General features: G+C 41.2%; 1 protein-coding gene across 1 annotated transcript; it reads right to left on the bottom strand.

The window, feature by feature from the left end:
- Positions 1 to 833: 833 nt before the first annotated feature.
- On the bottom strand, positions 834 to 10,496 carry LOC121861180 (cingulin-like). The gene is made up of 5 exons (XM_042358739.1): positions 10,430 to 10,496; positions 8,935 to 9,083; positions 4,052 to 7,952; positions 3,806 to 3,882; positions 834 to 2,401 (listed from the first exon to the last, which is right to left on the bottom strand). The coding sequence occupies exons 2-5, from the start codon at positions 9,069 to 9,071 to the stop codon at positions 2,299 to 2,301; spliced, it is 4,218 nt and encodes a 1,405-aa protein (XP_042214673.1). The 5' UTR covers positions 9,072 to 9,083; positions 10,430 to 10,496; the 3' UTR covers positions 834 to 2,298.
- Positions 10,497 to 20,182: the final 9,686 nt, after the last annotated feature.

Here is a 20,182-nt window from a genome sequence, read left to right as displayed (position 1 = left end):
GTTCTACAGTATAAGGCATTAAGTAACTGTTGCCTCATAGTCAATATCTGCGACCGTTGTCGGCTTTGTGGCCGATGATCTCGTTCCCTTGATGCAGACATATGCAGACCTAAGCGGAAAGAAGGACAGTCGACATCTCAACCAGAATGTAACGTAACATCAGCGCTGCTGCTTCCGTTCAGTACGACTACTAGTAATAGTAGTAAAAGTAGTAGTAGTATTAGAAGTAGTAGTTTCATTATTAAGCTTGCTGCACACTACACCTGGTGACCATTAACTTGGTACCAACCTTCGCTGATCACCACTTTCTGTACCTGGTCTCACGTCATTTGTACCACCACTCACTTGTTGCTCGCTTCAGCTGATCAATACTCACTTCATGCCCACCTCAGGTGAGCATCACTCATATGGTGTCAAACCTCACCTCCACACACTGATAATTTACCCATCCTGTTGCGCTTTTGCTTTTTTTCAGTTATAAGATCATGAATTTCACAGTGATGAAAAGTCCAAGTTTCCCCTCACATTGAATTGGTTTTAAATTCTTAGAAACTCGTGTATTTTTTCTTTGCTGGTGACGAAAGAATATCATCATAGTTACGACACGAATATGTATTCCGTTTATCATTTACAGGTTGACACCTCGTAACTAGGTGGGTTAAGATATTGAAATATTCTAACATCAAGTTTTGCCACTCAAGTACAAATAAAGTCATGGTACAATTACGACGTCGTTTTATATGGTGTATTTGTGTCGACTATGACGAACGTGATCAGTGTTAACACATTCTTACATCTTCAGTTAAGGGAATTTTTTAAATTAATAGCCTTTGGGAATTCACATGATCTTTTAGCTGGTGAGACAGGATGAATAAATTTTCACATTCTTACCTAAGGTAAAGTTGAACATTAAGAACCTTTAAGAATTCATCAAAATTAAAAGCTGAAGAGAGCCATTTACATGAATTCTCACATCAAACCATGGCTCCTTAAATACAACAGACAAGGTTCAACAACTAAATTTTTGACGTGGCACCATTTTATTGTATACCATATATGCGCTGTACAGTAGCTATTATTATAAGCATGCATATACTATTCTCAAGGACAGATAAGTAGTCCCCAAGAGATCACATCAATAGAGAGTGCCAGATTGCAAGCATACCCCAGGTACAAGAAGTATCTTTCTAGTCTTACGGCGAGTTACATCAATCCTAAAGTACACGAATTACTACATTATCTAACATTAAAGACCAACAACAACTCTACATCCTTTTATTGACTATGATATTGACCAATGTCTTCAATAGACAATGTAAAGATGATTATACTGGTTCCAGGTGCGCATACAGCGACCTGGGGATAGTGAAAGTGAAGTCAGGTGCAGGAGAGAGTTGTTCCGACCTTTTGGGAACGTCATCAGCCGTTTAGCGTCGAAAATCGTGCAGGAGTCGTTCTCGTGGCGGCCGGTATTGAATAGAAAACGGGATAGCAATATTTAAGATGTTCTTTAAAAAATTGTAATGAAGATGTGAATCAAATTGATGAATGTGACGTTATAAAGCACGTGAGACTGGTGATGATTCGTGTTCACTTCAACAATGGGCAGCAAACGAATAGTAACAAGAATAATTTACCGTTTACTTAACACAACTATTGCTTTTAGAACCTCTGAATGGTTATAAAGCGCGCAGTTTACGATACGCCCCTTTGTTTAACACATTAATGTTTTTATACAAAAGTAAATTGAACCTTCGAGGAATTACTAAGTCATAATCCTTATACAATACTGTTGTTTCAGACTTTCTTAATGTAAACATTAACTTACTGGAAACTTAAAAAAGGCAGTCAAAAAATCATTAAGTCCTTATACCTTCAAAATTATTCATCTCCCAATAAGTAGTGAGTTAGAAAAATATTATTAGGAAAACTTTAGATATAAACACCATAGGGAGTTGCAAGGCAATGAAGTTTGGTTCCGTCAGACACAGAGAACAATCAATAACAAAACAATGTCAGGTGAAGTATGAAGTGCGCATCAGGAAGCCTCGGTGTCTCTCGGGTTTGGGGTATTGTGAGCACAGTGATGAAAGAAAAATCAACTTGGGATGAATTTCAAAGGTGATATTTGGCGTATAACAGAGTAGGTCTGTATACAATACTGGTACATACTAAATATGCCTCTCGAAGTAATCATATATAGTAGGAAAATCGAATCCTATGTAAGTTTAGATATGGTCCAGTAGAGCAGCTGACGTGTTGTGTTGCACAAAACGTGTTGGGGTATTGGCGTGGCACCTAGAACACGGCCAGCTTGGAGGCGTGGGTGTTGCGGGCGTGGTAGAGGGCCATAGTAGCCAGACCCGTCCACAATCCCGTCATAAGGAAATCCCCCACACACCTGAAATACAACACATTCAGGGTCAATATTCGCAATGGTCCCGACGATAAATATTGCTCATACTGTAACTTAAGGTGTTAAGTCATTAAATAACACATTAACTTTAGATGTAAAAAGAAAAACACACCAAAACTTGCATCACAATTATTCTAGGGCTTTACCTTTTAACTAGACACGTTCACTGAACACCAGGTCGGAGACAAAATTAATGTTAGTTACACTTTAAAGCCATTATAGTGTATGTACCGTACATTTTATTTTCAACTTCGTAATAAAATCATCTGTCTTAAAATTTAGTAACTACAAACATACCTAACAAGTCTTATCAAGGGCTCAATGTTGTCACGATACTGTGCTTGTTTATGTACACATGGGTTTGTATGTGTAAATTTGTTTATTTGTATATGTATGTGTGCATGTGTATATAAGTGTGGCTTCAAGTGTGTATGTATATACTTATATTATCATGGAGATCTGTGGTGTAATGGTCAGCATCCTCGCCTTGCAAGCGAACGGACCCAAGTTCGATCCTCTGGCAGGGTTAAACTATGGGCAAGTTTCTTAACGCCATTTTCCTCTATCTACCCAGCAGTAATTGGGAACCTGGATGTTAAACGATTTACAGATCGTATTCCGGGGTAATGGTTAGCCAGTGCAGTTGGCGAGCTCTCCAGTCTTCTCGGACTATTCCGTGACATTGTGCCATGCAGCTCGTTAACTTAGGGTGTGGTTGTTGTGTTGGCAACAGCTTCTTAACAAATTCACGCCTAGGAGGCCCTTGGGCCTGCCATGCTCGATTTCGAGGGGCGCTTCCATTATTATTATTATGTATGTTGTGTGACCTGTGGTGATATGGTCAACAGGCTTGCACAGAAAGCAAGTACTCCTGCGTTCGATTCCTGGCAGGATGAAACTAGGGGCAACTTTCTTTACCGCATTTGCCTCTGTCTACCCAGCAGTAATTGGGAACCTGGATATTAATCGATATGCGGCTCGTGTTCCGGGGTAAGGGTTAGTCAGTTGGAGAGCTATCCGTCTTCTTGGGCTATTCCTTAACACTGAGTCATGATAATCGTTAACTTAAGGTCTTCTTGTTGTCTTGACGACAGATTCTACACCTTACACAAATTCACGCATTGGTGCCCATTGAGCTTGCCATCCTCGTCCACGAGGGGCAACCATTATGTGTATATGTGTGTATTACTAAAGAAAACGTTTGTAATGATGCGCTCAGACCTAATGTTCAGTTTCATTACCAACTTTGATCATCTGAAATGTAATCTTGAAATATTCATTAAATAAAATATATAGAATACGAACGTACAGGTAATATAAAGACATGACGCTAAATCATCAAAATTGTAACAGTATTTTGGGTTTAATAGACAAAACTGTCAGACTCACTTCTCGTCCTTGTGTTCCTCCACCGGTAAATAAGGATGTGTGGACTGGAAGGCGGCTGAGTCCATGAAGGCAGAAGGCTGAAGACAAGAACCAGACATGATACTAAGTAGCCATCACAACCCTAAATTATGATGAACAGGAGGAGATGCTTTTCATATTTTCTGATAAAGGTGTGAACATCAGAAATTACATAATTATGAAACAACATTCATACAATGTGTGGCCAGATAAAGGTATAGTACTCACTTGGGACTTCATAAAGGTGACATCGTCTAACAATGAGTGAGGGTGCTGTGTCTTGGGTGCTACTTCCAACAAGGAGGAAACTGGCGCCACGGACAACTTGTAGCCTTGAAGCAGCAGCTCTCCAGGAACCTTCCTGTTTGTGTCAAAGCGACATTCTTCCGCTCTCCTTGTGTCAAGGCTACTGCCTTCACAGCTCCTTGGGTTAAAGAGACAACCTTCAACTCTTCTTGTGTCAAGACGACGACCTTCAACTCCCCTTGTGTCAAGGCGACGTTCTTCAGTATTCCTCCTCGTTTCAAGGCGACGTTCTTCAGTATTCCTCCTTGTGTCAAGGAGACGTTCTTCAGTATTTCTCCTTGTTTCAAGGCGACGTTCTTCTGTTGTCCGCCTTGTGTCAAGGCGTCGTTCTTCAGTATTCCTTCTTGTTTCAAGGCGACGTTCTTCAGTGTTCCTCCTTGTGTCAATTAGACGTTCTTTAGTGTTCCTCCTTGTGTCAAGGCGACGTTCATCAGAATACCTCCTTGTGTCAAGGCGACGTTCTTCAGTATTCCTTCTTGTGACAAGGCGACGTTCTTCAGTATTCCTCCTTTTGTCAAGGCGACGTTCTTCCGTTGTCCTCCTTGTGTCAAGGCGTCGTTCTTCAGTATTCCTCCTTGTCTCAAGGCGACGTTCTTCAGCTTTCCTTGTGTCAAGGCGACGTTCTTCAGTATTCCTTCTTGTGTCAAGGCGACGTTCTTCACTGTACCTTTTTGTGTCAATGCGAAGTTCCTCAGTATTCCTCCTTGTGTCAAGACGCCGTTCTTCAGCTCTCCTACTGTTAAGGCGACGTTCTTCGGTATTCCTCCTTGTGTCAAGGCGACGTTTTTCTATATTCCTCCTTGTGTCAAGGCCCCGTTCTTCAGCTTTCCTACTGTTCAGGAGACGTTCTTCGGTATCCCTCCTTGTGACAAGGCGACGTTCTTCAGTATTCCTTCTTGTGTCAAGAGTACGTTCTTCGGTATTAATTCTCGTGACAGCGCGACGTTCTTCAGTATTCCTCCTTGTGTCAAGGCGACGTTCTTCAGTATTTCTTCTTGTGTCAAGGGGACGTTCTTCAGTATTCCTTCTTGTATCAAAGCGACGGTCTTCAGTATTCCTTCTTGTGTCAAGGGGACGTTCTTCAGTATTCCTTCTTGTATCAAAGCGACGTTCTTCAGTATTCCTTCTTGTGTCAAGGCGACGTTCTTCAGTATTCCTTCTTGTGTCAAGGCGACGTTCTTCAGTATTCCTTCTTGTATCAAAGCGACGTTCTTCAGTATTCCTTCTTGTGTTAAGGCGACGTTCTTCAGTATTCCTTCTTGTGTCAAGAGTACGTTCTTCGGTATTAATTCTCGTGACAGCGCGACGTTCTTCAGTATTCCTCCTTGCGTCAAGGCGACGTTTTTCAGTATTCCTTCTTGTGTTAAGGCGACGTTCTTCAGTATTCCTCCATGTGTCAATGTGACGTTTTACAGTATTCCTCCTTGTATCAAGGCGACGTTCTTCAGTATTCCTTCTTGTGTCAAGGGGACGTTCTTCAGTATTCCTTCTTGTGTCAAGGCGACGTTCTTCACTGTACCTCTTTGTGTCATGGCAACGTTCTTCTGTGTTCCTTCTTGTGTCAAAGCGACGTTCTTCAGTATTCATCCTTGTGTTAAGGCGACGTTCTTCGGTGTTCCTTCTTGTGTCAAGGTGACGTTCTTCAGTGTTCCTTTTTGTGTCAAGGCGATGTCCTTCAATGTTACGCCTTGTGTCAAGGCGTCGTTCTTCGGTGTTCTTCCTTGTATCAAGGCGCCGTTCTTCAGCATTATTCCACGCGTCAAAGCGACGCTCTTCAGTGTTTCTCCTTGCGTCAAGGCGACGTTCTTCAGTATTCCTTCTTGTGTCAATGGGACGTTCTTCAGTATTCCTCCACGTGTCAAGGTGACGTTCTTCTGCTCTCCTTGTGTCAAGACGACGTTCTTCAGAGTTCCTCCGTGTGCTAAAGCGACGTTCTTCAGACTTCCTCCTAGTGTCAAGGCGACGTTCTTCAGAGTTAGCCCTTGTGTCAAGGCGCCGTTCTTCACTGTTCCTTCCTGTGTCAAGGCGTCGTTCTTCAGAGTTCCTCTTTGTGTCAAGACGACGTTCTTCAGAGCTCCTTCTTGTGTTAAGGAGACGTTCTTCAGAGTTCCTTCCTGTGTTAAGGCGACGTTCTTCAGAGTTCCTCCTTGCGTCAAGGTGTCGTTCTTCAGAGCTCTCCCTTGTGTCAAGGCGCCGTTCTTCAGTGATTCTTCCGGTGTCAAGGCGTCGTTCTTTAGAGTTCCTTTTTGTGTCAAGGCGTCCTTCTTCACTGTTATTCCTTGTGTCAAGGCGCCGTTCTTCAGTGTTCCTCTTTGCGTTAAGGCGTCGTTCTGCAGAGTTCCTCCTTGTGTCAAGCCGCCGATTTTCAGAGTTTCTCCTTGTGTCAATGCGTTGTTCTCCAGTGTTCCTCCTTGTGTCAAGGAGCCGTTCTTCAGTGTTCCTTCCTGTGTCAAGGCGTCGTTCTTCAGAGTTCCTCTTTGTGTCATGGCGACGTTCTTCAGTGTTCTTCCTTGTATCAAGGCGACTTTCTTCAATGTTTTTCTTTGTATCAAGGCGACGTTCTTCAGAGTTCCTCTCTGTGTCAAGGCGTCGTTCTTCACTGTTATTCCTTGTGTCACGGCGCCGTTCTTCAGTGTTCCTCTTTGCGTCAAGGCGTTGTTTTTCAGAGTTCCTTTTTGTGTCAAGGCGGCGTTCTTCAGAGTTTATCCTTGTGTCAAGGCGTCGTTCTTCAGTGTTCTTCCTTGTGTCAAGGCGTCGTTCTGCAGAGTTCCTCCTTGTGTCAAGCCGCCGATTTTCAGAGTTTCTCCTTGTGTCAATGCGTTGTTCTCCAGTGTTCCTCCTTGTGTCAAGGAGCCGTTCTTCAGTGTTCCTTCCTGTGTCAAGGCGTCGTTCTTCAGAGTTCCTCTTTGTGTCAAGGCGACGTTCTTCAGAGCGCCTCCTTGTCTCAAGGCGACGTTCGTTAGAGTTCCCCCTTGCGTCAGGGCGTCGTTCTTCAGTGTTGCTCCTCGTGTTAAGGCGTCGTTCTTCGGTGTTCCTCCTTGTGTCAAGAAGAAGTTCTTCAGAGTTCCTGCTTGTGTCTAGACGTCGTTCTTTAGAGTTCCTCTTTGTGTCAAAGCGCCGTTCTTCAGAGTTCCTCCTCGTGTCAAGGCGACGTTCTCCGGAATTTCTCTTTGTGTCAAGACGACGTTCTTCAGCCTTCCTTGCGTCAGGTTGTTTATCAATAAATTGTCCACCACGAAGGTGTGTATCAGATCTTTTATGGACGAACAGTCTTCGTTCAGCGATCTTGTTGAGTAGTCGTTGCTCTTTGACTTGTCTGGCATCAAGATATCGCTCTTCACCAATTCGGTCGTGAAGTTGTCGACCTTCGGAAAGTCGGGCATCAAGTCTTCGAATTTTATCGTATTGGACATGAAGGCGGCGGCCTTCAACAAGTCGAGCATCAAGTCCTCGTCCTTCAGCAAGTCGTGTATCAATTCGGCGGCCTTCAGCACGTCGGACATGAAGTTGGTGGCCTTCAGAAAGTCGGGCATCAAAACTACGGCCTTCAGCAACACGAACTGCATAGCGACCATCAGAATATCTGTCTCGTCGACCAGCCAGACGAACCTCGACATCACTGTCCCTCGTAAGTCGATTGTCGACAAGTGCCCCTCTGACCCCTTGGCCTCGCTCTTCGAATTCTTTTCCTTTTACCAGACGACGAACACTCGGGTCACGATGTCTTCGACCAGAGGCATCCTGAGACCCTGGCGAAGTTTCCCAGATGTTGACGTGGTCGCCAGGTGCATTGTTGTCCTCAACAGGGTCGGAACCACCGGGCCTGGAAATGTGGATTAGTGATGATGTTTGGGTTCTGTTTTGTACATGTTGTACCGATTACTTGTTAGCCCTTTCAGTACAATGGTGTAACCTTTTGAAGTCGATGATTTTAAGCCTTGGAGAAGTATAGTTTGACCATTGTAAAACGATGGCTTAACCCTTTGAAATCGATGGTTAAACACTTGGAGGACTATGGCTTAACCATTGGGGAACTATGGTTTAACCCTTGAAGGGCAATAGTTTACTCTTTGAGGACGATGGTTAACTCTAACATGTCGATTGCTTAATCATTGGATGACTATGGTGTGTATCATCACAATTAAATGTTAAAACCTCATAAATCTAAGCCTCTAAGGCTCACAGTCTAATCTATCTTTGTAAAAAGGATAAACCATTGTCTTCTAAGAGTTAAAAAACAATAATTCCGCAGGTTTAAACTACCCTTTTCAAAGAGTAAAGCAATCATCCTCGGAGACAAACAATTTTTTTTACTTGTGTTAAACTAGTTGGGAATAAATCTTAAATAAATCTTAAATAAATAAGTAAGTAAGTAGATGGGTGAGTTATTTAAATACATCCTTTAAATTACGTGAATTGGCCTAACTTTATAGGTGTTTTTTCTATTCAGTTTCAAAATTAAATTATTTAAACTGATGATGAATTGAAAGCTTGTAAGAACACTGAACATTATTGAAGGTAATATGCACAGGGGGTAAAGGAAGAGAGAAGAATGAAAGTGGAAATTATACTGGTGCTTGTTCATGATTAATGAAGGTGAACGTTAACCAGAGAATTAAACACCATTAACAGAAGATTAACTAGAGAGAGAGACAGAGGTTGAGGACACTTACTGTATATGAGAGCTCTACCAGAAGAGGAAGAGTGACGCGTTAACTAGATCATTAGAATATAGGCAACAGAGAACACCTCTACCTGAACACGAGAATGGGGGAGAAGAGAGGTGAACACGAAGCACTACTCACAGTGAAGGGTGATGGAAGAAGTGATGGGTGGTGGGGTCTGGCACCTGTAGTAGGCCATGGGTGAGGTGGACCAGGCAGGAGGTGCTGACGAAACGCAGCAGTAGCAGGGCGCCCCCAGTCACACGCTCCCTTACCATCACCAGTGTGGGCTGCAACAACAACCCACAAGTCCACATGACACTCCAGTACCACAACCTCTCGTCACTACGCCATCTGCAACACCTTCTAAGGAGCCACACCACTTAACTTTGCTTTCTCCAATATGTACACGTCATCACAAACCAATGCTGGTGTGATATCTACAACAACTACCAGAATTTAATTGTAACAATTACTATGGTACAATAACACCAGTTCATTAAATCGTCGGCATTTGTAATATGCATCAACATCTTCCGTGACACCACAATACGTCAGTAGCAAAATACACAATCTTTTCCTATGGTAACTAAAGGCAACAGACACGCTCACTTTCTCTACTCAAAAAACAGGATATGACTACAGCTCACTGTCTCTATTTACTACAAGGATGACAACAGATGGACAGTCCCCTTTCACTAGTCCGTTTACAGGATCTCATCATAAAAAACATTCCAAAAATCACTATCTTTGAGATATTTGTTTTAATATTGTTTTATTATTTTGATTCAATAGTCTGTTTACTACTGTCAGTTTCCTTCTGTCGGTTGTAAACAAACACAGGGTTGTCACACTGAACAAAACCTTACGAGAAACTGTAAAGGCTGTAGTGGAGAGGACCGTACCTCCATTCACTTCCAAAAGAGTAAGGAATATATTAATTTTCATTATCAAGATGTCACTTGATCATCTCCTTAACATGCTATGCTGTCTCTACAGACGAAACCAAACCCAACACTTTCCATTTATATAACTCCTTACTTCATCCACTCCTGTTGTTTACATTTTGCAAGAGGTCAGCACAGTTCATTAACTTAACACACCCTACACAACACATACTTCTTTCTTAAAGTTCATCATTCTCCCCAGTGTTATCATAATTTTAGGCGGTCACACATTTTATGAACCTAAAGAAGCTTTAACACCGTACACTTCAGTCAAAATACTCCTCAGTCACTCAGTGTTTACAACACTAGACAACTCTATAGCTTACAAAAGTCAACACTCTTGCACTACACACTTGGTTCTTACTGTAATACTCTTCATGCACCTGCAGTCTTCAGAAACATTAGTGTTGAAGAAGCTGCTGGATGACACACGGAAAGTCAGACCAATAACCAGGCCAGATAATAACATTCTCATTCTGTACGTAAGGAAAATATTGCAAAGATCTCATCCTCTACGTAAACCAACACAAAATATACTGTATAAGTATCAGCCCGACATTAAATACTTCCAGCCACACCCAAAACGCTTCGATTCCACAATATAACGTAAATTAATCTAAATAAAACTTCCATCAGGAAAACTCTACCTTTACAGAAAAATGACAGTTTGTGTAATGCCACAGACTTACCGAAAATTTGGCGAGAAGAATTTTATGAAGAAAGATGTTTTAAGCTGGACGTTTTTCGGAAAACTCTGCTGGAAGCAAAGTCCGCCGTGTCTTATATACCAGCCACGAGACGGCCCCCCCCCACAATCCCCCCCTCCCTCTCTCTCTCCTAGGTTCTCACGCCTCTGACCAATGAGAGACGTTCAAAGTATTGACGTCAATGCTATGGCACGCTATAACTCTTTCTAAATGTATCTTTTAACTTCATGGATGATTTAACGGAAAACACAGAAGTATTTGTGAACATTCCTCGGTGGTTCGTTTCTCTGCCTGTATGAGAGCCGGACACACACTTCTCCATCGTGGTTTGTCTAACTCACTGTCTCTATATCTCTCCAGTTATCTCTTTTTCTACCTTGTTAACAATTTATATCGTTAAGTGGGTTTTTTCTCTCCCTCTCCATCCGTCCCTGACTTGCAGTCAGCCTATCGGTCTGTATCTCTCAGTCTAATTCTGTCTCTTAACATAAGCGTATCTGTCTATCTCTAACCTATTTCCTTATACGTCATACTCAACCAGTCTCTCTCTCTCTTTCTCTCTCTCTCTTTCACGTGCACTATAATTATGCCGTTGGTACTTTTTATATTTAGGGGCATAGTCCCGAACCATAATTTCATATTCTTTATCCCTTATTGTAATAATAATAATAATAATAATAATAATAATAATAATAATAATAATAATAATAATAATAATAATAATAAAAATAATAATAATAATAATAATAATAATAATAATAATAATATAATAATAATAATAATAATAATAATAATAATAATAATCATAATAATAATATAATAATAATAATAATAATAATAATAATAATAATAATAATAATAATAATAATAATAATAATAATAATAATATAATAATAATAATAATAATAATAATAATAATAATAATAATAATAATAATAATAATAATAATAATAATAATAATAATAATAATAATAATAATAATAATAATAATAATAATAATAATAATAATAATAATAATAATATAATAATAATAATAATAATAATAATAATAATAATAATAATAATAATAATAATAATAATAATAATAATAATAATATTAATAATAATAATAATATTACACCGTATATTCCTGCCAATTTCAACTTTCTCTTCAAAACTTTAGATGTGGATCCTGAGCAGAAAAAATAAATAAAATAAAATAAATAAACACTGTGGTCCGTAATATTATATGATACTAGCCAAAGAACCAAGCACTGCACAATAAAATATCACAGTTTTATCTTATAAATATTTCCCTAGTCTAATTGACTGTCTTTGGTGTCGTCAAGTGCCAAACAGGGCAGTGGCTTGTAATTTGAGCCGGTCAAGTGTTCTAGCCGCCAGCCGCCTCTGGCCTAACCCGCTGTCCACCCGTCTCCCACTAACCTACCCCACACTACCTGCCTCCCCAATATTCCACTGCCTCAATGCCAGCCTTTACTACCTCGCTATTGCCGACATATCTGATGTGGTATGTGAAAATTATAGATGCCATCAACAGGATAGAGTCACACCTTAACACAGTCAAAGCCCAGCAAGTTGTTTGCTATGAGTGTACACACCCGGCCCGGCCTAAAGCCCTCCTTCTCTCCCCCTCTCTCACACTCCCACACTCCTTTTAGTTATACTTCCCCCTCCATTCATCTCCAATCCTCCCATATCCTTCCCTAGCTAGCGCGTAACGCCACAGGAAACTTGCCAGTGTATCTGTTCTGGCTTGTACAAAAATACACAATCTGTATACTCGTATGTGTGAGAAATATACACTGTTGTGTGAGTTGAAGGAAAGGGACGATAGCAGCGATAGCAGTGTGCCCACTCAGCCTGAAAATGTTGAGCCAACAAGAGGAGACATACATGAGGTGAATGGCACACAGTCAACACATTGGAAAGCCATGTCGGGGGAAGAGGCAGAAACGTGGGTCAAAGGAGCCTTCTCAGAAGTTACCCGATGGTCCCCAACTAACCACTTTAAGCCACCTAAATGCCTCCAGAAATAATAAGGGAGATCACTCACCTGATACTTACGACATCTCCCTGGCCAAAATAGCTCTCCATATACTGGCAATAATACCCCATCTATTTTGCTAGAGAATACATGCAAGGAGTAAGTGCAGGGAAAATGTGGCTCCAATGAAGATGATGATCAACTATGCGAGGCAAACACATTGCAGGAGAGGCTGAAATTTACAGGTGAAGGAAAACAAGCTACTGAGGATGCTCCCAGAAAGTTTGGCAATGAGATGTGTGTAGGAAAAGTGCCTTCGGCGGTAATATCTCTCACAGAGGAATCTTCCAGCGGTGTGCTGCCAGTAAACAGACGGATCATACAACTACTGAAGCCAATGCATTCCCACGCAAGTAAAGAGGAAGGCATCAGGTTCCATGGTGCTTATGTCCCTCCGGGCGCTGTTATGTTCGAGAAAATAACAGGAGGAATGATGTGGAAAAAAGCGCTGGAGACACGGGGGGAGGGAGGAGCAGGCCCATCCGGCCTAGATGTACAGTCATCGTCACCACTAACAAGTTTGGCGATGCAAAGAGTGATCTCTTCAATGACACCACCGCCCTTACAAGAGAGCTGGCAACCTCTGGCTGCCATCACCTACATAGTGGGATGGGTAAATGTAAAAATACAACCAATTCGTTCAGATCTTGCAGAAAGTGTAAAATTTGACATGAAGTTACATTTAGCCACATAGAAACATTTCTATGGTGGGACTTCACTCTGGCGGCCATTTTCAATTAATTCAAAATGGCCGCCTCGATTCCACAGACCAAACCATAAAATGTCATATCTCAAGCTCGTTTCTGATAGTTTTGAGGATGCCCGATCAATCTAACTATATTTTGGAATGTTTCGAGGTCAAGGTCACATGATAAGATCAAGGTCATTTCTTACCCTAAAGTACCAATATCGCTCAATTCCTGAAACTGCCTTGCCAAATTTGATGATCTTCGGCTGGATATAACTATGTTTTGGAATGATTCAAGGTCACTCTCACATGATTATTCAAGGCCAAGGTCATATTTATCTGATAGTATAATGACTCCACAACCGCCTATAGCACACAAGCTCTATGACAAGTTCTTACCTTACTACCCTTGGATTAAATAAGGTCTAGATGAATGTGTGACCAACTTGTTAAGAGATGCTCATGAGATCGGATCTGCCATGTACAACGATGTCGTCAAGACACACTTCAGTGATGCCTCAAATGCCATCACTTAAAGTATTAAACTATCCATTGTAATGGACAGTACACGTACCAGACCAACAGAAAGGTGTAAAAGGTCGAGGTCTCAAACACAACTCGGTCTTGGTCACTCAGTTGTTCCTATCCCTGTAATCACGACCACCTGTGTGTATTGATGAGCTTTTCATGTATGAAAAAAAAAACATCATTAGCTGTTGCTACTCGTTTGCGAACTGGTATGAAGTCCGTTATCCTGAAAACTTCGAAAGGCTCAACGGGAAACCAGCTGGAGCTGCAACATCGATGTATATATAGAGAAGCAGCTAGTGCCATTTGCAAGATTTCATGCCTCTGTTGATCCAAGGAAAAAATTACTCCAACATGCCCATCAACCAAAAAGAGTCGAGTGCCATCCTTAAAAATGCAGAAAACAAAACGGAACACTTCACACTCTTGAATAAGTAGAAAAAGTCCTCAAACAACTACCCTGTGACACGGAAAGTCTGGAACTGTGTAACCATCAAGAAGCTGACTGTTACAAGTAGTTGAGTAGTTACCTACGTGTGTGCTCGTATGCTTACTCGATTTAGCGGTTGGGTTTAAAGTTAGAATTTCAAATGTTATGAATGTAAAGTGTACTGATATAAGGTGATATTGTATCTGATGTTGTTGCTATATTATGTTATTGTTTCTGAGATTGTTGTTATACAATTCTCTATATAAAGTAATGTATTAAGACAAATGTGTTAAAAATAGTTGAGACTTGTGTAGAGGACGAGCCAAATTAAGTTTCACACTAAATATTGATAGGTTTGGGATTTCTCAGTCGGGCTGCCGGTGAGGACACAGACACGGTCAGGACTTTAACGAAGGCAGACATACATTTGATAAGCTTGGTGACCACTTACTCAGGTTTTGTATATCAGTACTGCTCTAGTGATTACCTTAGTTGACCATTGGTTGTGTAATTGTGTAATATTTATGAATAGAGAATGTAAGGATTAGATTGTTTTGACTGTAGCTTTGTTTGAAGAGATGAACCAGGAACTTTGAATGTTCAATATCCAGATTATGATGTACCGTAATGTACACGAATATATGTTATATTAATTAATCATTTGTCATGCAAAGTGCCACACTGACATTATTATTCACAGTAAATTACTTTAATTCATTATGTGTAATGTAAAATCTTGAAATGTGAACCCTAGCCATCTTTCTGAAATAGTCAATGAATTTGCTCCATTTGTTGTTTGTTACCTATACTCCCAGGTACTTAAAAGTACCGTTATATTAAGTTAACCAATCCCATGTCCGCTTTTTGTATTGTACATATACATTTTAGCGATTTAACTATTAAAATGTTGTATACTTTCACAAGACCCGTGCCATTTGGCCCTCCTGTGCAACATCTTAATACATGGAATAACACTGACACGATGAGGATCCTCCACCTCAAACATGCAGATCGGCATGGCAATGACAAAACATACCTTCGCACAGTGGACACTGATGTCGTAGTTGTCGCAATCTTATTGTTCTCTGATCTATCATTGTCGGAACTATGGGTGGTATTTTGGACTGCAAAACACTTCCAATGTATCCCCATTCGCATGCTAGTATCACAGCTCGCTCAAAATGGGACTTGCTCTTCCCTTATTACATGAACTGACAAGCTCAGACACTACAGTACATAGCAATTTGAAAGAGTTGGAAAGACGACAGCTAGGGAAGTGTGGAAGCCCTTTCCGGAACTCACTAGCCTGCTCGAGATATTGCATGTTCTCGAATGCTTCACCATAGAATCTGTACCTATGCATGTCACCGAACTTTTCATTGTCCTACTGGTTCTACTTTACAGTAAGTCTTGGGGATCTACTACAGTGAACCAAACCCAGATGGAGATGTTCTCGCGAGGAGGAAGAACCCTCGACAACATCCCACCTACCCAAGCAGCCCTATTTCAACAGATGAGACTAACCATTCTTCAGGTAGCTTCCATTACGGGTCAGGTGCTGCGATTTCATCAAGAGATCCTTGATCCTACTGACTGGGGAATAGATGATCTCAGCTAAACAAGAGTTGATGCCATTCTGGACGACACTTGCAGATGTCAGTAAAGCTTGCTCGATCCTCTTACACTGTGGTTGTTAGAAATCATTCACTGGCAAGTGCAATTGCAACAAAGTGTACTTATACTGCACCTCCTTATGCCACTGCCAAGGATGATCATATCTAGTGTTCTCATCGGCTACAACGCATTAATCTTGCATTTCCCGATATCACTCTTATTTTCAGTAGTTTTACACAGGTTACATTGATAATTAATTCAACTTCAAACCAAACAAGTACTGCATCTACAACCGCGAAGTTCTGACTTACTAACGACTTTAGCCATGAACCTATGAAATCTGACAACTGTGACACCTTTAATACATAGGCGTTCTAGGGTCAAATATGACCTTGACCTTGAATTGTCTTGCAATGGTGACCTTGAATCATTCCGAAATTATAGTAATTTCGATCAGATATCCTCAAAACTATAATAAACAAGCCAAGATAATCAATTTTTTCCCAGAAGTTTCAGAGATTGAGCAATAGAGGTATTTGAGAGTAAAAATGACATTGACCTTAAATTATCATGTGACCTTGACCTCGAAACATTCCAAAACACAGCTAGATTGATCAGGCATGCCTAAAACAATAAGAAACGATCCTGAGATATGGTATTTTATGGTTTGGGCTGAGGAATCAAGTCGGCCATTTTGAATTTGCTCAAAATGGCCACCAGAGTGAAGTCCCAGCATTTTACCACCCTGGAAATATTTATTTGTGGCAAAGGGTAACTTCATGCCAAATTTCACACTTCCTGTAAGATCTGAACGATTTTTGCATTAATCCACCCTACTAACAAGCTCTTACAGCCAAACTACCTCATCCACCTGGACATAAATCCTGGATACAGGCCTGTAGGGCTGGGTTAAGTGCTACGACGAATCATTGGAAAATGCGTAATGGAGGCTGGTTATGATGATGTAAGGGCAGCAGCAGGGAACCTGCAAGTATGTGCTGGCCACCAGAGTGGGGGTTAAGCTGCCATTCACACTATGAGGAAGATATTAGAGCATCCTACTTATGATGCTGTACTCGTGGTTGATGCTTGCAATGCATTCAACATAATCAACTGCAAGCTTTCACTGCACAACATCAAGAATATGTGTCCTACCTTCAAGGCCCTAAGAGGCGATACCACCATACAGTCAACTGAGGAAACAACGTAAGGGGACCCAGTCACATTGGCAATCTACGCACTAGGCCTATCCGTGCTCCAATAGTCAATAAACTATGAAACAACCAATATCAAGCAAGTGACATATGCTGATTACCTTACAGGAGCAGGAAAGGTGGAGGACATCAAAAAGTGGTGGGACCTGGTAATATTGCGTGGTCCAGAAAAGGTGCACCACCCAAATGTCAGCAAGTCCTTCCTCAATGTAAAACCCGTATACCATGATAGCGCTATAGAGATCTTCAACGGAAGTGAGATAAGAAACAAAGTATTGTCAAAGACATCTAGCTGCGGTAATCGGCACGAATAATTTCAAAATCGATCACGTAATGGGAAAGGTAATTGAGTGGGTGAACGAAATCCAAGCTTTGTCTGACATTGCTAAAATTGAGCCACATGTGGTGTTTGCGGCATTCACCCACAGGGTCAAGCATCGCTGGAGCTACTTGATCCACACTATCCCCAATACCACCCTCCACCCTCTGGAAGACGCCATCACGATCGCTTTTACTCCAGCTCTAGTGGGAAGCCTTCACTTAATCCCAGCAGAAAGGTCACTCCTTGCACTACCACCAACACTGGAAGGAATGGGAATTACTAATCCAGAGGAGCTTGCTGCCACTGAACATCAGAACTCCATCAAGCTCACGGCTGCCCTCACTGAAAATATAGTCGCTAAAAATGCAATAAGTGAGGTAGATACCAATGAATTAAATAAGATTCGACGTTCCATTACGATAGAACGGCAGCACACCCAAAGTGATAACCTTCAAGAATTGATGCAGCAATTTACAGATGCAATTGCTCTAAAGTATGGTTGGCCAGTAGAAGGTATGCCCACCCAATGTCTGTGCAGCTCATCCTACGACAATGACCACGCCTTGTGTGCAAGAAGGGTGTCTTCGTATGCATGAGGCATGACGAAGTAAGGGATCTCACAGCGAATATGCTGGAAGAAATCTGCCACGACGTCACGGTGAAACCGTCCCTTTTTCCATTGGACGGTTAAAATATCCATTACTGGACTTCGAACACGTTCAATGAAGCCCGAGTGGACGTCAGTGCTTGTGGATTCTGGACGCAGGAACAACGAGCTTTCTTTGATATTTGGATATTCGACCTCAAGGCCGCATTTCACCGTGATGTTTCTCTCAAAGCTGCACAGAAGAGGAACGAAAACAACAAGAAGAGGGCATGTGTGACGAGAATTCAGAATGTGGATCAAGGTAGCTTCACTCTTCTGATGTTCACAACGTCTGGCGGGATGGAACCAAGTACATGATGCTTCTACATAAGACTGGCCGAGGTGTTATCTGAACAGAAGGAGCAGCGGAGAAGCTAAAGGTGCAGCCTGGTTGAGATGTCGTCTGTCTTTCTCTTTACTTAAGTCTATATTGCTTTGCCTAAGAGAAACAAGATCATCGGCCCTAAGCCAACAACATTCAAAGAAATTAACTATGAAGACTCAGTCACTGAATACCGCATACATCTGCGGCCTAACTTACTCAGCAAGGGTAATTACTTTCACATTATGATATTTAGGTAATAAAATCGTGGTGAAAGTGTGGCTTTAATGGGAGGTTGGAGGCTTTAAAAACAAAAAATAGTAGTAGTAGTAGTAGTAGTAGTAGTAGGAGTTATTGATTTTTTTTAACGAGGCCTCCAGCCTCCCCAAATAGCCACACCCTCGCAACCATTTTATTGCCTTAAAATTTAATATCCTAATACAAAAATAGCTACCCTAGCTATGTTGAGTTAGTTGAGCGTCAGATCTACAGTATAAGGCATTAAGTAACTGTTGCCTCATAGTCAATATCTGCGACCGTTGTCGGCTTTGTGGCCGATGATCTCGTTCCCTTGATGCAGACATATGCAGACCTAAGCGGAAAGAAGGACAGTCGACATCTCAACCAGAATGTAACGTAACATCTGCGCTGCAGCTTCCGTTCAGTACGACTACTAGTAATAGTAGTAAAAGTAGTAGTAGTATTAGAAGTAGTAGTTTCATTATTAAGCTTGCTGCACACTACACCTGGTGACCATTAACTTGGTACCAACCTTCGCTGATCACCACTTTCTGTACCTGGTCTCACGTCATTTGTACCACCACTCACTTGTTGCTCGCTTCAGCTGATCAATACTCACTTCATGCCCACCTCAGGTGAGCATCACTCATATGGTGTCAAACCTCACCTCCACACACTGATAATTTACCCATCCTGTTGCGCTTTTGCTTTTTTTCAGTTATAAGATCATGAATTTCACAGTGATGAAAAGTCCAAGTTTCCCCTCACATTGAATTGGTTTTAAATTCTTAGAAACTCGTGTATTTTTTCTTTGCTGGTGACGAAAGAATATCATCTTAGTTACGACACGAATATGTATTCCGTTTATCATTTACAGGTTGACACCTCGTAACTAGGTGCGTTAAGATATTGAAATATTCTAACATCAAGTTTTGCCACTCAAGTATAAATAAAGTCATGGTACAATTACGACGTCGTTTTATATGGTGTATTTGTGTCGACTATGACGAACGTGATCAGTGTTAACACATTCTTACATCTTCAGTTAAGGGAATTTTTTAAATTAATAGCCTTTGGGAATTCACATGATCTTTTAGCTGGTGAGACAGGATGAATAAATTTTCACATTCTTACCTAAGGTAAAGTTGAACATTAAGAACCTTTAAGAATTCATCAAAATTAAAAGCTGAAGAGAGCCATTTACATGAATTCTCACATCAAACCATGGCTCCTTAAATACAACAGACAAGGTTCAATAACTAAATTTTTGACGTGGCACCATTTTATTGTATACCATATATGCGCTGTACAGTAGCTATTATTATAAGCATGCATATACTATTCTGAAGGACAGATAAGTAGTCCCCAAGAGATCACATCAATAGAGAGTGCCAGATTGCAAGCATACCCCAGGTACAAGAAGTATCTTTCTAGTCTTACGGCGAGTTACATCAATCCAAAAGTACACGAATTACTACATTATCTAACATTAAAGACCAACAACAACTCTACATCCTTTTATTGACTATGATATTGACCAATGTCTTCAAGAGACAATGTAAAGATGATTATACTGGTTCCAGGTGCGCGTACAGCGACCTGGGGATAGTGAAAGTGAAGTCAGGTGCAGGAGAGAGTTGTTCCGACCTTTTGGGAACGTCATCAGCCGTTTAGCGTCGAAAAT

This window comes from Homarus americanus, unplaced genomic scaffold (genome assembly GCF_018991925.1).
Source record: "Homarus americanus isolate GMGI-L3 unplaced genomic scaffold, GMGI_Hamer_2.0 scaffold50428, whole genome shotgun sequence".
Taxonomy (NCBI): domain Eukaryota; kingdom Metazoa; phylum Arthropoda; class Malacostraca; order Decapoda; family Nephropidae; genus Homarus; species Homarus americanus.
This window is presented reverse-complemented; position numbering and strand designations above follow the sequence as displayed.

What these genes read in the sequence shown, in the direction of transcription:
- LOC121861180 (XM_042358739.1), bottom strand. Translation starts at nt 9,071, where the DNA reads ATGGTAAGGGAGCGTGTGACTGGGGGCGCCCTGCTACTGCTGCGTTTC. An exon ending in TCACCTTTATGAAGTCCCAA is followed by an intron (nt 3,883 to 4,051) that starts GTGAGTACTATA and finishes TCTTGTCTTCAG; the next exon opens with CCTTCTGCCTTCATGGACTC. An exon ending in GAGGAACACAAGGACGAGAA is followed by an intron (nt 2,402 to 3,805) that starts GTGAGTCTGACA and finishes GTTGTATTTCAG; the next exon opens with GTGTGTGGGGGATTTCCTTA.